The sequence below is a fragment of the Diceros bicornis genome, chromosome 23 (genome assembly GCF_020826845.1).
Source record: "Diceros bicornis minor isolate mBicDic1 chromosome 23, mDicBic1.mat.cur, whole genome shotgun sequence".
NCBI lineage: Eukaryota > Metazoa > Chordata > Mammalia > Perissodactyla > Rhinocerotidae > Diceros > Diceros bicornis.
The window spans coordinates 18441315-18458550 of NC_080762.1; the positions used below are offsets into that span (position 1 = coordinate 18441315).

The following is a 17236-nucleotide window of genomic DNA, read 5'->3' on the forward strand; positions in this document are numbered from 1 at the left end:
AATCATAAAATTCACATGTATGATACAAAAGCATATACTACAAAACAGCACATATGATATATTACAAGACTTCCAATTATCTATGCAAGAAAAAAATAATAATTTAGACCACACTTTGGTCTATATTGTAGGTATAAATTATGGAAGGCACCTGAATTTCAAAATTTTTTAAAATTAAAAACATAAGATCTCCATAACACTACTGCCAGGACATGAGTTTATTAAAAATAAAATGTTAAATGAATCTCTTTCTCCTATGAACTAAGATTTATTCATTCTAATAGTAACCCAACACTAGGAACCCTTGGTTTTATCTTTTCACACCTCACTGATCCCTTCCTTTGATAGGCTAAAAGACCTATGCTTCAATTCTCGTGAATTCGCTCATCTTTACCTTTGTCTCCAGATTAAAATGGGGAAGTTTTTCAGGAACTCTTGCTCTCTCCAAGGCAATGGATGACAATCTTCATCACCAAACTGGTCACTACCTCTTCTCAACCTTTACCCTTTCCTCCTCAATCTTTCTGAAGCAGCACCATCAATGATCACCCTGTTTCCTTCTCAAAGATCCTATGCTCATTCAAGCTTGTCTGAAGGTCCTCTCCTGGTTCAACTCCCAATCTGCTCCTTGAATGGCCCCTTCTCACCTTGCACTGCATCTTCTTCCTCTTTCCACCCTAAGTGGAGATGACTCAGAGCTCCTACCTCAGCCCTCTCTTTCTGTCCATGTGCTCCTCCTTCTCTGATTCTAGCCACTCACAGGACTTTAAAACCACTCAGGACAAGGACAAGGGGAAGATGCTTGAGGCAAAATTTAAGGGGGCGCCAAAAAAAATCAGTAATTAAGATAAATAATGACAATGCAAGATCTTTAAAAACTTAAAATTAATGCAAAACATCTATGATGAACACAGCATTAAAATTTTAAGTAAAAACAGGATCAGCATTTGGCTCCTAACATTTCCAGTTCATTTAAACATCTAGGCCGGCTCCGTGGCTTAGTGGTTAAGTGCGCGCGCTCTGATGCTGGCGGCCCGGGTTCGGATCCCGGGCACGCCCCAAGGCACCACTTCTCCGACCAACCCGAGGCCGAGTCCCACATACAGCAACTAGAAGGATGTGAACCTATGACATACAACTATCTACTGGGGCTTGGGGGGAAAAAAAATGAATAAATAAAATCTTAAAACAAATAAAAAATAAAAAAAAATAAACATCTAATCCTACCTACAAGTTTTGTAAGCATCTGAAAATAAACAAGTCTAAAACCTGGCAGCTTATCTTTTCAAGCTGGCTCCCAAACACTTATATTACATCAAGTTAAAAAAAACAATAGAGCAGTACTGAAAGTGTAAAACTTATATGCATTTAGGGATAAGGCCTGGAAGAGAATAGACAATATGAGAACAGTAAATGCAAAAGGTTAATGGGACAATAGGTGATTTAAAATCATAACTGCTATATAATTTAAAAAATAGCCCGTCTTGGGGGGCCGGCCCCATGGCATAGCGGTTGGGTGGGCGCGCTCCGCTGCTGGCGGCCCGGGTCCGGATCCTGGGCGCGCACCAATGCACCGCTTGTCAGTGGCGGCCTCCCATATAAAGCAGAGGAAGATGCGCACAGATGTTAGCCCAGGGCCAGTCTTCCTCAGCAAAAAGAGGAGGATTGGCACGGATGTTAGCTCAGGGCTGATCTTCCTCACCAAAAAAAAAAAAATAGCCCTTCTTCTTGTTGTTCTATTTCTAATACAGGCATCAGCACCTGCCCAGTCACCCAGGCATCTATCTTCTCTCCTCTCTAGCACTATCACCAACACCCCCCCCGGGCACCCTGTTAATATGCTAAACCCACATACTACTCTTCTACAACAATATTTCCTCTACCCATTTCCTTTTGTCCATTGTCCCCACTGTTTCAAGTAATAGCCTTCTTCTTTATAAAATTAAAAAAATATAAAAACCACCTTCTAATGGGTCTTTCTGTCCCTTCTGGGAAGTATCACTAGATTGACTATCAGATTAACCTTCTTTGGGTACATCTTCAGTCCTGGCACATTCCAACTTTAATATCTTCAATGGCTCCCAAAATGCTTAAAGTATTAAGAACAAACTGCTCAGATCAGCATTAACATTCCAGCCTATGCTTCCATACTTGGTGGGTGGAAATAACATATGTTTATGAAATAAATGAATCTTTCTGTTTCTGTATAATACTCTATCCTCAGCAAATTAGACTGCCTATGTTCCCCCCAAAACACACGCAGTGACTCCAACCTCCACCCTTTGTTCTGCTCCCTTCCCAGCCCCACACCTGCGAAACTCTCCTAATTCCTCCCAGGCCAGCTGAAACGTCACTTACCCTCAAGAGGCCTTTTCCAATCCTCCAAGCCAGATGTGCCCCATTCCTCCTCTGACTCACCTCACCCCCTCCAAATACACACATTTTGTTCAAATTCCTTAATAAACCAATAGTCTCCTTTTTATTATAGTTAGAGCTTAACTCCTCTACTGAAGTGTAGTCTTACTTGTGAACTTGTGTCTTACTCACCTCTTTTCTCCTAAGGCACCTTCCACGTAGCAGGAGTTCAGTGTTTACTTAATAAACTAAATTATCAGTGCACAGTGCCGCCTAACAACAAAACCTAGACAAACATGTCACTGAATGGAATTTTTTAAGTTTCCAGGAAGCTCTCACAATAAAAGCAGACAATTCCTTATTGTACACAGGCAGAAACTCTATGAAAAAGGAAGAATATTAAACAGAGGCCCAGTTACAAAGTATCTTTTATAAAGAAGAATTTCATAAAGATTTTTTTTTTTTTTTTGTGAGGAAGATCAGCCCTTGAGCTAACATCCATGCCAATCCTCCTCTTTTTGCTGAGGAAGACCAGCCCTGAGCTAACATCTATTGCCAATCCACCTCCTTTTTTTCCCTTTTTCTACGCAAAGCCCCAGTAGATAGTTGTATGTCATAGTTGCACATCCTTCTAGCTGCTGTATGTGGGACGCCACCACAGCATGGCCCGACAAGTGGTGCGTCGGTGCGCGCCTGGGATCTGAACCCGGGCCACCAGCAGCAGAGCGCACACACTTAACCGCTAAGCCACGGGGCCGGCCCCCACAAAGTTATTTTAAACAGAACCTTTGTCTTGGCTGATTTGGATGAAGACATGAAATAAAAAAGTATACTTTCTGAGAAGTGCTACATGTATAGATAAGACATCATCAGCAAGATGATTCCTGATACCTCATAGCTTGACACCCATCCAGAAATCTGACTATACGCTACGGTACTTATCTCACTTACCCATACAATACTATCAGCTTACAATTCTCTTCAGAATTCAAAGTCTACACACACACACTTCACATGATACACAAGAAATGCAACAAGATATATAAGAGTGTCTTTGACTGAGATAGGCAATTCCTCTAGCAATATCATAGTATATACATGTGGAGATTCTTTTTCTCATATCATAATTCATCTTGTTTGCCTTCATAGAAGCTAAAGTCAAAATGACATAATAAAAGTAAAGAAACTATCACAAAAGTTGCAACTACAGGGGCTGGCCCAGGGGCTCAAGCGGTTAAGTTAGCGCACCCCGCTTCAGCGGCCCAGGTTTCGCCAGTTCAGATCCCGAGCGCGCACCGACACACCGCTTGTCAAGCCATGCTGTGGCGGCGTCCCATATAAAGTAGAGGAAGATGGGCACGGATGTTAGCTCAGGGCCGGTCTTCCTCAGCAGAAAAAGAGGAGGATTGGCAGATGTTAGCTCAGGGCCGATCTTCCTCACACACACACACACAAAAAAAGTTGCAACTACATATACTATGACATCAGGTTTTATTCAGAGTGTGAATGATGTTATCAAAAAAGATCTCTTTGCTGGTGGGTGAAGAATGGATTACATAGGGGCCAGAATAGAAATGAAGACCAATCAGGAGGCTACAGCAGTAACCCAGGTGAAAGATAATTATAACTCAAACTTGGGTGGCTGCAAAGGAGAACTTTTTCTACAACATGTGTCAAATTTAGGACATATTCTAGAAGTAAGACCAAGGAGGCCTGCTGACAGATTACAGGTGGGACATGATATGATGTAGGAGACTCACATATGACCTCTAAGTGTTTAGGCTGAGCAACTGATTGGAATGTAGCAGTATTTTCTGAGATGGGAAAAACTGTGAGCAACGCAGGTTTTGGGGGAGAAAATTCAAGAGAACTGTTTTGGACATGTTAAGCGTTTGAGATACCTAATAAAATAAAAGTAGAGATGTTAAATAGGGAGTTGGATACAGGAGCCTGGAATTATGGGAGAGATAGGACTAGAGATACAAAGCATACAGATGATATTTAAAGACAAGGGATCAGAGAAATCATCTAGGACAGGGGTCAGCAAACTACTTCTACTGGAACACAGCCACAGCCATTCACTTTATGGCTGCTTTCTGGCTACGTCGGGAGAGTTGAGTAGTTATGACAGGGACCACCATATAGCACTAAGCCTAAAATATTTACTAGCTGGCCCTTTAAGAAAATGACGAAGATTGGCAACAGATGTTAGCTCAGGGCTGATCTTCCTCAGTAAAAAAAAAAAAGGAAAGAAAGTTTGCTGACCCCTGATGTAGGAGACCGAGTAAACAACAGAAAGTCAAAGGCATGCACACAACACAAAATTCTAGGACACCCCAACATATAGAAGTGGAACAAACGAGGAGAAGCCAGACATAAGTCTCAGAAGGAACAGGCAGTGAGAAAGAAGAAATCCAACCACACGAAAACATCATAGAGGCCAAAAGAGAAAATATTTCAAAGACAGTGGAATTAAGTATGCCCTATCCACCTAGTAGATTATATACTGTATTCAGGTACTTTATTGGAGTCTTTAAAAATCTCTGCTATATTAGTTAAAATGACATTTTAGAATTATTTATAGGTTTCAATATTTGATCTACCCTTACACTCAAGTATGTACACACTAACTGAGTAATAAAGCCATGACACACACACTTTTTTCAAATTAAGGGAACCAAGTAACAAGGAGTTTAACTAAACAAGTATTCAGTCAGCAAATCTTATCTGTATCCCTTAAATACTGCTTCTTTTAAAATTTATGTGAAATGAATGACCAATTCTATAAAATGAGACTTCTAAAATACATGTTTAATATATCTTCTTTTAATCTGAAACTAGATTTTTTTTTTTTTGAGGAAGATTGGCCCTGGGCTAACATGCGTGACCATCTTCCTCTACTTCATATGGGATGCTGCCACAGCATGGCTTGATAAGCGGTGCATAGGTCTGGACCCAGGATCCGAACCTGCGAACCCCAGGCCGCCGAAGCAGAGCGTGCAAACTTAGCCACTATTCCACCGGGCCAGCCCCTGAAATTAGAGTTTTTTCTGTGGTTATTCCTTCCCTTCTATAGAAACAGAACTTTTAAGAAATATCTAACAGCAAGTATTTATAATGACAAGGGAATGGAAGGGGAGAAAAGTAAGATAAACACTGAAACAATCTCTCTTAATTATAAAGCATCTCACCAGCTATGGAATTAAAGTAACATTTCTTTATAAATAAATGCCCAACCTTCAAAATAGGCTACCCTTTTTCTTCTTAAACTAGACACCTAAGTAAGTTACCTATGGTTATCCTCATTTAATTCTCTAACAATCCAATTATAACACTATAAGAGGCAATCTTCAGAGAAGAAAACATATACTTATAGAGCAATTATTTAAAATGAAAAAAAAATCTACCATTAAAATTTTACATGAATGAAGTAGTCATAACAAAATAAACCTTATAAGCCATTAAACAATTTTATTTCAAGAGAGCCCCAGGATACCTCATAGAACAATTATACTGGAATTAGCATGCTATAGCAAGGGAACAGAAATGTATAATAGTGGCACAGTATAAGGGAATGAGTGCTGGGTTTGAAGTCCCAGCTCTTCAGCAGGAGAGATGTGTAAAATGAACAAGCCACTTGGGCTTTCTCGGCCTCTGGTTGCACATTTTAAAAATGAGAATATCTTCACAGACTCTGCTCACCTGACAAAGAAATAGTACAATACAGAGCAGGAGCTCCATAAAATTAAATTTAGTTGATTAAAAAAGTAAAGTGTAGGGCCTGCCCAGTTGCGTAGCAGCTAAGTGCGCGCGCTCCGCTGCAGCGGCCCCGGGGTCCGCAGGTTCGCAGCCCAGATGCGGACAGATGCACTGCTTGTCAAGCCATGCTGTGGCGGCATCCCATATAAGGTAGAGGAAAAGGATGTTAGCCCAGGGCCAGTCTTCCTCGGCAAGAAAAAAAGAGGATTGGCATCAGATGTTAGCTCAGGGCTGATCTTCCTCACAAAAAAATAAAATAAATAAATAAATAATCGTCTACAAATTATACGCACCACTTTATCAAGGCTTTAAGATGACCCAACATAATTAGGAATAGTACTAAAAGTGACTGTATTGTGGTCACATTCTCTTACCAGTGGAAGTCAGTATAGCGTAATGATTAAATACAAAAGCTCTGGAATAAAATCTGGTTCAAATTCTAGATCTGCTCCTTACTAGATATGCGTTCTTGGATTTCTAAGGCTCTATTTCTTGATTTGTAAAACTGCTAAGAATTTAATGCACTTTTTTGCATAGTATCTGGTACGTAGTAAGAGTTCAATAAAGAGTATTTATTACTATTAAGTAAAGGTTTATTTTCATACATAGATCCAGTACTATGGTTAAACAGAAGGGTACTCAGAGAATGAGATCATTTCAAAAGTTAACAAAAGCAGGATAGAGCTTTTCAAAGACAGAGCAAAAGTGGGCCTGGAACAGTTGAGAGGGGCTACCTAGGAGGTGACAGTCAGAATGGACATACCAGGATCGATGATAGCCTTTTGACAGGTAGCTAGCCCTTTGGCAGAAAAAGGAAAAGAGGACATTCCAGGATGCTAAGATAAATGTGAAACTCTGTACAGAGGTGAACTACACAAAGATGAAGATTAGGAATAGAATGCTCCCTTACACGAGTTTCCACAGGAGGGAGGACAAGTACTCCAGTTTGTATTGTTTGGTATACCAAAATGTAATCATATTTATATCTGAACTTTCAACACTTCTGGCAACTCTGTATTTCAGCATAAGGAGAACAATACTTAATAAAATCATACTTCGCAATAGCATCTGTGTCAGTGTGCCACATAAGTAAACTAGGGCATACTATGTTCTTTTTCCTCCATTATTTTAAGGCTTCTGGGTATTCGTTTTGGGAAACAAATTACAACTCAGTTCATTATTCTTATCTAAAAGAAATGCAGCCATTCTTTCAATTCAAGCTATACTCTGTAGGAGACGCAAAAATGAGGACAGACAGCATCTGTGGAGCTTATAATCTAGCATGAAAATTCAAGCACATACACGTATGACTACTGCTTTATAAAACAGAGAATGGAAGCACCTTTAGAGATGTACAAAGTTCTAAGGAGAGTCAAGGATAGAGCAAGATTAGGAATGGAAAAGTCAAGAGAGACTACCTAAGAGGTGACAGCTAGGATGGACTTAGAAGGATCAACGATAGCCTTCTGACAGATAGATAGTCATTTGCAAGGAAAAGGAGATGAAGACACTCCAGGAGGAGGAGGAAACATCAAGTAAACTAATTACGGATGCAGCAAAAGGTATATAAAATAGCGAGAAATAGGTTGGGAAGGCTGAGAGCACACTGGGCAGACCTTTTTAATGCTAATGTGAGAGATTTGTACCCAAAAACCATTTCATAAGTCACCTAGCATGGATTCACAACGATGGAAGTAACACTAAAAAGAGGACCACAAAAGATTTCATCTTGTTACTGAATTCTCACACAGAAGGCAATGCCTTATTCTGGATCACTCCAATTTATAGGAAGTAATATTAAAACCCACCCCAGTTTATCCTCACTCACGAAAAGGAACATGAAGGATGAATAATTTGATGTAAGGCAAGTAGCAAAGTATCCTTTGATTTGTGTTATGGTAAAACTTCAGTGTGCAGATGTACTATATAGACAGCTAGATAAAAATAGAGATGCTCAGGTCCCACTCTCCTAATTTGGTCTGATCAACAACTGTGTTGAATCTGTATTTTTTTATAACATCCCTAACGACTCATTCACAGATGGTCCATAGACCATGTTTAGAAATATACTGCCCTACAGCAAGGTTCACAGCATGGCACCAATACAGCCAGGCAATATGAACAGTTCCATCACTGAAGATAATAATACATACCCAGATAACGTGGATCTAGGCGTACTTCAAGTGAGACACAGGCCAGCACAGCGACCCTAAGGCTATAGCGCCAAAAGCCCCTTAACTCCAGTTTTTGTACCATCTCTATTATGGTCATTTCTTAAACTATAATCATGTAGACAAAATAGTTAAATCTTACTAGATTCTGAGCTCAAGAAATTCCTGAGAAAACAACTTCAATTTCTGATAGATGAAAGAATTACTGGCAGAAATTATTACAATCAAGAAATATTCCAGGGAAATTAAAATAAAAAGAGCAGTTTGCTGGCCGAGTCAAACAGTAAATATCGATGGATTTTTTTACTCTAAAAATCAAATATAATCTAGATCCAACTACAGCCAGCCCTGGTGGTCTAGCGGTTAAACTTCGGTGGTCTCACCGCCGTGGCCCAGGTTCGTTTCCCAGTGAGGGAATCACACTACCATGTGTCCATTGTTACACTGTGGTGGCTGCATGTTGCTGCGATGCTGAAAGCTATGCCACAGGTATTTCAAATACCAGCAGGGTCACCCAAGGTGGACAGGTTTCAGCAGAGCTTCCAGACTGCGACAGACTAGGAAGAAGGACCTGGCTACCACTTCTGAAAAAAGTGGCCACGAAAACCCTGTAAATAGCAGCGGAGCAGTGTCTGATACAGCACGGAAGATGAGAGGATGGTGCAAAAAGACCAGGCAGGGTCCTAAGGTCACTAGGAGTCCAAGCCGACTCAACAGCACTAACAACAAAGAGTCAACTATAATCGGAATGACTACTCATTTAAACACAAATTCTTGGGTGAAGGGGTATATATGACGGGAAAAACGTAAGGTGGTACAGTAGCTTATCTCCAAGATAGCTGCCATCATTCCCCCCACCCCCACCCCTTCTGTACAAGCCATTTTCTCATTGAGAGGTAAAGTGTATTTCTCTATTTTCTTGATTTGGGACAGACCTGTGACTTCTCAGACCAAGGGAATACAGCAGAAGTAACAGCGCATGATTTCCTAAGCTACATCATAAGAAGCCCTGCAGCTTTGACCTGTGGCTGGGTCTCTGGAAACACACTCTGGGGAAAGGTGGCTATCTGTAAGAAGTCTGACTACCCCGAGGCCACTATTAAAATAAGGGAACGCAAGGGCCATGTGGAAAGACCACCTGAAGACAGACGACCAACTCAGCCTCATTTATTCCAGCCATCACAAACAGGCACCAGACATGTGATGAGAAACCTTTAAGACCCAGCTACAGTCTGACTGCAACCTTATGAGTGGGACCAACACCAAGGAAGAACTGCCCAACTGAATGGAGTCAACACATTAATTGTTGTTTTAAAACACTTTACTTTGTAGTACACTACAAAGCAACAAATAACCAGAACAGTTGTCCAAGCCTTCGTCCTACCTCATTTCTCAACTTTTCATTACAATCATGAGCCACTTAGCGACACTCGGTCAACAACAGACCACATATACCACGGTGGTCCCGTCAGATTAGTACCACAGAGCCTAGGTGTGTAGTACGATATACTATCTAGTTTTGTGTAAGTACACTCTATGATGTTCACACAATGAAATCACCTAATGACGCATTTCTCAGAACATATCCCTGTCATTAAACGACGCATGACTGTACATAAACTTACCTATTATATTCACTATTCCCAACACACTACTCAATGCTACTGTTTGAGCTAGTCTAATGGGAATGTTGCCAATGGCGAATTCCCCATTCACACACACACACACAACACTGTACTGTTCATGATAATCCAATTTCTAGCTGTTTTTGCTAGACCTAGCTCAGGTGTCACCTCCTTCCTTACTAAGAACATATGGGGGTAACCCTGCTCCTCAAGGATTTTTCTCTTTTTCTCTCCTTAAATAAAGTCTCTGCCACTCACTAGCATTCATATCTTAGCTTGTATTAATTTTTAATAGATATTCCTAACTTAAGTGTAAACTCTTTACGAGACACTATTTCTTGTACTCCTTTGTATCCCAGAGCTTTATAACACACTAGGTACTCAGTAAATGTGATATTTATGAGTATGTCAATAGGATTTTTTTATAATTTAAACATCTATATAGAAATAAGTTAAACATCTATATAGAAATAAGCTTAAATAAAAGTTTGAAAAAACTGAATAAAGCTTAAATATCTGTACCTCCCCTGAAAAAGGACAATTTTTCTCACGTATCCTCATGGCTGGCTCCCTCTCCTCTTTCGGGTCTACACTAAAGTCACTGAGGCCTTCTTTGGCCACCATATTTCAAACTGCACCCCTTCTGCCACCATTGACTCTCAACTATCCCTGTTCTTTGCTTTATTTTTCCTCATTGCACTTATGATCTAATATACCACATACTTTACTCATTTACAATATCTGTCAGACTTCCACTAAAACATAAGTTCGGTGAGCAAAGGGATTTTTGTCTGTTTTGATCACTGCTGCACCCCCATGCCCAGGATAGTACCTGGTACTTCACAGATGCCCAACTGTCACCTGCTAAATGAATGAACGAATGAATCAAAACCAAGAATGGCTAAATCGAAAGTTTCCTATTTCAAACAATGAAATTATCTCTTATCCCTTAAATAATTAAAACTGCGTTAACAGTAGGACACAAGGTGCTCTAAGTCCATTCACTGAAAATGCTCCTTAAAACTCCTTTTGGTCGTCACTAGTTGGTTAGCTTGACTTCTTCCTTTTCATTACGAATCAGTTTCCTTTTAGTGAATATGACACAGAATACTTCTGATTTACACCAGCAATTCAATAACAGGACTTGCCGGAACAAGGAAGTGTGGCAATATTAGCATCTGTGTTAGCAGGCACAGTCACCAAGTTAGACAATTTAGCTATACATTTTCCTTTCCTACTAGAATCACCTGAATGTAAGTGATTCATTTATAAGTCAACTTACTACACTGTTTAATAGCTTTAACTAATTCCTATTTCTGCTTCCCTTTTTTTCCCCAGACAATATTTATGTTGCGCTGCTTTAAGCAAAGACTGTGTTGCCTCATAACAGTCTCATGATTTCTACTGGTCAGCGAGTTCATGGGCAAGTTCCATAAAATGTCAGCCCCTGAGTATACTAAACTTTACCCTACAGGGTAAGTCATCCTTTGATGTCACCATATTGCTTGCCGCCTGCAAGGAAGGTGGTAGTTACTGTCTGATCTTGACCTACCTTTTCCGACAAAACTTCACACTGGAACCTATCTAAAGATTTAAAGATTAAAAATCAAGTTGTAGCTTCTGTGGAGCATACTGGTAATTTAAGTTATTAAACAGAGAATAAAACATTACTTTTCTTTCCTCCATACCAATACTCCTAAATCATTCTTATCACCACATCATTATCTCTAAGGAAATTTCACTGCTTTCAGGATTTGACTGAAACCCACACCGGACGTTTGGAGCCTTCCTCAACCTTATCTTCTACTCATTCTTCAACGTCGGGCTTAAAGCCTGTCTCCTCTGCATGAACTTCTCAAGTTCCTCCACTTAGAATATCTCTCCCTGCTTCTCACAGTAGTTACTTATTCCCAACACTTCTTGTTATTAACGATGCCACTTATGTGAGTGTCTACTCCCCCACAAGCCTGAGAGTCCAAGGAATTAAATGTAAGATTCCAAGGAACGTGCTTAGCACAGTGCTTCAGGTTTGTAGCCACCCGATAAATGATGAATTTTTGTACTTACAAAAATTCCTTATGGTGAAATTCATTCTCTCAATCAAAACTTATAGGAGGACAATTATTGTGTCAAGTACTGTGCTCGCCACTGAGGATCAACAATCGCACACCATCCCAGACCTCAAAGACAGAACGTGACCATTTTCCTTTCTGCCTATCCAGTCTCTCTCATACTTTTCATAAGCCCACTCCAAGTGCCACTGGGCCCCAACCATTCACTTATGCATAAATCTTCCACAGCTTGACTGTGACTTAAGAACAGTGCCTTGAAATCTCTCTGAAGAAACAGTCTGGTATAACAAAAGGGCACATATGTAAAAAAGCACAGACTGGCTAAAATTTCAATCCCCCTATTACTATCTTTGTGACTTTGGACAAATCAGTGAATTTTGTTAATTCTCGGCTCCCTCATTTGTGAACCAAAGGTATACAAAGCCATCTACCTTACTGGAGCATTATAAAGAATACTAAATATTTTTTAAATGTATAGAAAGTGAATGAATCGAATTCAGAGACTTAGATGCTCAATAAAGCTTATCTCCCTTCCTCGAAAGCTCTAGCGCCGTAAATTGCACTTAAGGGCCTCGGGACCGGGAAACTCGTGGCGCCGGGAGGGCTGCCGTGAGCTGCGGTCCCCGCGGTCAGAGGCGCCCCGGTCCCCCTCCCCGCGCCGGGTCTCACCTTGGTGGTCGTAGACGCTAATGTAGGAGATGCCCACGGCCATACACCACACCACGAGGCTCGCGATGTCCGAGAAGCTGGGCTCTTGCTCCTCCTCGGTGATCAGCAGGCCCATGTGCACAGGCAGCTTCTCCAGGGAACGGCCGTCCGCGCGCCAGCGCAGCCGGAGGTGGGCAGCGGCCGGGCCCGGCCCCCCGCGCGGGTGCCGGTGGCGCCGGCGGTTCCTGCCCGCAGCCGGGGGCTTGCGGAGCGTGAAGCCGAGCGGCGCTAGGACCGCGGCGGAGGCGGCGCGGCAGCAGCGCCGCCAGATCCAGTTCCAGGTGCCGAACCGAACGCGGAGCCAGGAGGTGAGCGTGCGGTGCAGGCAGAGCAGAGCGTGCAGCACGCGCCACACCAGCTCGTACAGCCCCGTCATACTCTCGGGGCGCCCAGGCGCCCTCCCCTCCGGCCCCCCACACCCGCGGCGCGACGGCTTCTTATCTGCCCCTGCGGCCGACGCGGGCCATCGCTCCGCGTCCCCCCGCCCCCCGCGCCCGAACCCTTTCTCCTGCCACCACCTCACCTCGCCCCCGCCGCCATCTTCCCCCTGCCTCCACAGCCCGTCCCCGCTGGTACATGGACAATTCTGATTGGCCGGCGTGGAAGTCTGACGCGGCTTCTGGGTCCGAGGATGTGGCCTAGCCCCGCACGGCGAGAGGGTGCGCGCCTGCCAACCAGGTGAGCCGGCGACCGAGGGCGCCCCCTAGCCGTGTGGGGGGCGAGGAGCAGACGCCACCGACACCGGAGCGGGACCCCAGTCAAGAGCGCGTCCTCTGGTTGGAATGGGCGATTTCAGAGACCCCGCGTCCCTCGGGTCCTGGGCGTGTTATGCCGTTTCCTCTCGCGGCCCCGCCAGAAAGTGTTTCCAAGGTGTGAAAGTGGCCCAAGTGGATTGGAAATTACAAATACCAGAAAGAACCTAGGGGTAGAAAGTAGCCTTCAGCAAGCGTTGATGCTGGGGGTCAACCAGGGTCCCCAAAAGGAAGTGTCTGCAGAGGCAGGAGTGTGCCACTTCGAGAGGTCCTGCTACTGTTCTGTAGACAAACCCTCCAGCTGAGCCTAACTCTTCCTAGAGTGGGAATGAGGTCTTTAGTAACGTTCCTGAAACAGTTCTGTCCCTGTCATTCCCCTGTAAAGGGAATCCTTAGTGGCTGTTCATTCCTTGGTGCATAAAAGACAGGCTCCACCACCTGGCAGTCCAGTAACTTCATTCTTTATTCATTTATTCAGCCAGCGATTATTGACCACCAGCACGACGGACCTCAGTTACTACCACTATTTGATGTAAACTGCCCATACAGCCATAGCATCCCCTTCACACAGCCTAATGTTCCAGCCAATCTGGACTACAAACTGGCCTCCAGGCCAGTCTTGTACTTCCCTGCCACAATTCTATACCATTTTTGCCCGTTTTGCTCAAGCTTGTCCCTTTTCCTGAATTCCTGTTTCCCAAGTAGGTATTGCCCAAACCCCAATCCATGTCCCAAGACTCATCCTACATGCCACATCCTCAATGAAACTTCCCTTGATTCCCTAGCCTGCAGTTCTCTCTCCTTCCTGTAATTCTCATGGCTCCTTGTAAATTTCGTGGCTCTATTTATAGCACTTCCCTGTTTAATATATGTGTTTAATACATGTTGTATACATGTTTATACAACATGTATTAAACAGGAAATAATCCCTGTTTAATACATGTTGTATGTAATATGTTACATATAATATATAGTATATGTTATATATGCTTTATATATATATAATAAAGTAATTGCATTTTCATAATACCTACCTAATCTTTGTTCTCTCAAGCTCGCTTTTCCCACTGGGAAACATCTATTGACATCTTGGCTTCATGCCTTAATGTTTCAATCATTATCTCTTTTTAAACTAGTCTCATTTCCATCTCTAAGACTCACTTTACTTTATTATTTTTTTAAAATTTTTATTTATTTTATTTTTTTCCCCCAAAACCCCAGTAGATAGTTGTGTGTCACAGTTGCACAGCCTTCTAGTTGCTGTATGTGGGACACGGCCTCATCGTGGCCGGAGAGGCGGTGCGTTGGTGCCCACCCAGGATCCGAACCCGGGCCGCCAGCAGCGGAGCGCACGCACTTAACCGCTAAGCCACGGGGCCGGCCCTCACTTTACTTTAAAACTTGAATCTCATATTCATCTCAAAGTTTTCCTTCCTTTGGCAGCTCAGCCTGAGCGAGTGAGGTTTGCACCAGGTACACCCTTCACGCACTTCTATCTTTCTCACCTTCCTCTGCACCTGCTCCTCTGGTGATGGGCAGAGAAGAGGGACAGGGGAAAGCCTGTGACCAGGAAAGCCTGCAGTCTTCTTCCTCAGTGGCCATTGCTGGGTGTGGATGAGGATGACATCGAGGAGCTCATAGAGGTGGTTCCTGAGGAACTGACTGATGAGGAGCTGTTGGAACTGGAACAGGAGTGCATAACTGAAGAAGAGGCAAGAGAAAAGGAAACCGCAGGAGAATAAAAAGAAGAAGAGCCCCCAAGAAAATTCACAGTGAAGGGTTCAGCAGAAGCTTTTGCAGACCTCCGCAAGCTCCTTAAAAAGTTTGAAAACATGGACCCCAACACCAAAAGGTTTTCATTAATAGAAAGGAATGTTCAGGGCCGGCCCCATGGCTTAGCGGTTAAGTGCGCGCGTTCTGCTACTGGTGGCCCGGGTTCGGATCCCGGGCGTGCACCAACGCACTGCTTGGCCATGCTGAGGCCGCATCCACATGCAGCAACTAGAAGGATGTGCAACTGTGACATACAACTATCTACTGGGGCTTTGGGGAGAAAAAAGGAGGAGGATTGGCAATAGATGTTAGCTCAGGGCCAGTCTTCCTCAGCAAAAAGAGGAGGATTGGCACGGATGTTAGCTCAGGGCTGATCTTCCTCACCAAAAAAAAAAAAGAAAAGAAAAGAATGTTCGTGGTGCATTATCTGTTTACAAGCAAATCTATGATGAAAAAAAGAAACAAACCAAGCAAATCACCATGGATATATCTTTGAAAAGAGTGACACTTCCTCAAGAAGAGCCTCAGGCAGGTCCTTCAGGAGGTATTCCAGAAGAAGGCGTTGTTATCATAGGAGATGACAGCTCTGTGCGTCTTATTTCCCCTGAAGACCTTCCAGTGGGACAAGATGTGGAGGCGGAAGACAGTGATATTGATGATCCTGACCCTGTGTAGGCCTAGGCTATTGTGTGTGTTTGTGTCTTTGTTTTTAACAAAGAAGTTTAAAAGGTAAAAAAAAGTTAAAAATTTAAAAAATTTTAAAAATATAAAAAAGCTTATAGAGTAAGGATATAAAGAAAGAAAACATTTTTGTACAGCTGTACAATGTGTTTGTGTTTTAAGCTAAATGTTATTACAAAAGAGTCAAAAAGTTAAAAAAAAATTAAAGTTTATAAAGTAAAAAAAGCTACAGTAAGCTAAGGTTAATTTATTATTGAAGAAAGAAACATATTTTTTAATAAATTTAGTGTAGCCTAAGTATACAGTGTCTATGAAGTCTACAGCAGTGTATAGTGATGTCCTGGGCCTTCACATTCCCTCACCACTCACTCACTGACTCACCCAGAGCAACTTCCAGTTCTGCAAGCTCCATTCATGCTAAGTGCCTGTACCACTTTTTATCTTTTATACTATATTTTTACTATACCTTTTCTATGTTTAGATATGTTTAGATACACACATACTTACCATTGCGTTATAATTGCCTACAACATTCAGTACAGTAACACGCTGTACAGGTTTATGGCCCAGAAGCAATAGGCCATACCATCTAGGTTTGTGTAATTACACTCTATGATGTTGGCACAACAACGAAATTGCCTAATGACACATTTCTCAGAACGTATCCCATCATTAAGCAATGCGTTACTGTATACACGTTCAATCTAAACTTTATGGACTTCTCTCTTTTCTAAAGAGTTTCTTTTTTTGTCATTTTCAAGAAAAAGGAGTAAATGTGACACTATTAGGAAATTTGGGTGTTCAGAATATAAAGTTTGGACTTCTTAAGCATAATTAATCTCCCCCCCCACCACCACCCCACCAATTCTACCAAGGACAGAAAAATCTACAGCCTCAGAAGATATTAAGTCCCAAACATTCTAGGGACAGTATTTGATTTCTCTTCAGTTTACAAAAATGCTTTCAGTTACCTTAACTTAATCCTCACAACCAACATATGACCTATGTAGGCCAGTTAGAACCATCTCAGTCTTAGAGAAGAGAAACTGTTAAAGAGATGAACAATTAAGGCTAAAGAGTAAGGGGCTGGGCTCTAAGACACACCCCTTCAGCCAGCTCATCCTCCTTCTCCCTTCTCTGCTTCCTCATCTGTAGTGTGGAGATGTGCTATGGAGATAATGCTCTTCTCGTCCTCATTTGATTGTTGTAAGGATTAGGGCAATACCGTACATGAAGTGCTCAGCACAGTGTCTGGTCAGTAGTGAGAGCTCAGTAATTTGGTCTACTGCAGAAAAAAAAATGAGACAATTTCAGTATGTTTTTTAGAAAGGACATGATCA

General features: G+C 42.3%; 1 protein-coding gene across 1 annotated transcript in view; it reads right to left on the reverse strand.

Annotated features, from left to right (window-relative positions):
* NUS1 (NUS1 dehydrodolichyl diphosphate synthase subunit) overlaps positions 1–13191 on the reverse strand; it is a 28633-nt gene extending 15442 nt beyond the window's left edge. Inside the window, exon 1 of the mRNA XM_058566389.1 lies at positions 12652–13191. Within this exon, the coding sequence (XP_058422372.1) occupies positions 12652–13066 (415 nt within the window). The 5' untranslated portion in view covers positions 13067–13191. The remainder of the gene's footprint in view (positions 1–12651) is intronic.
* Between the last annotated feature and the right edge of the window lie 4045 nt (positions 13192–17236).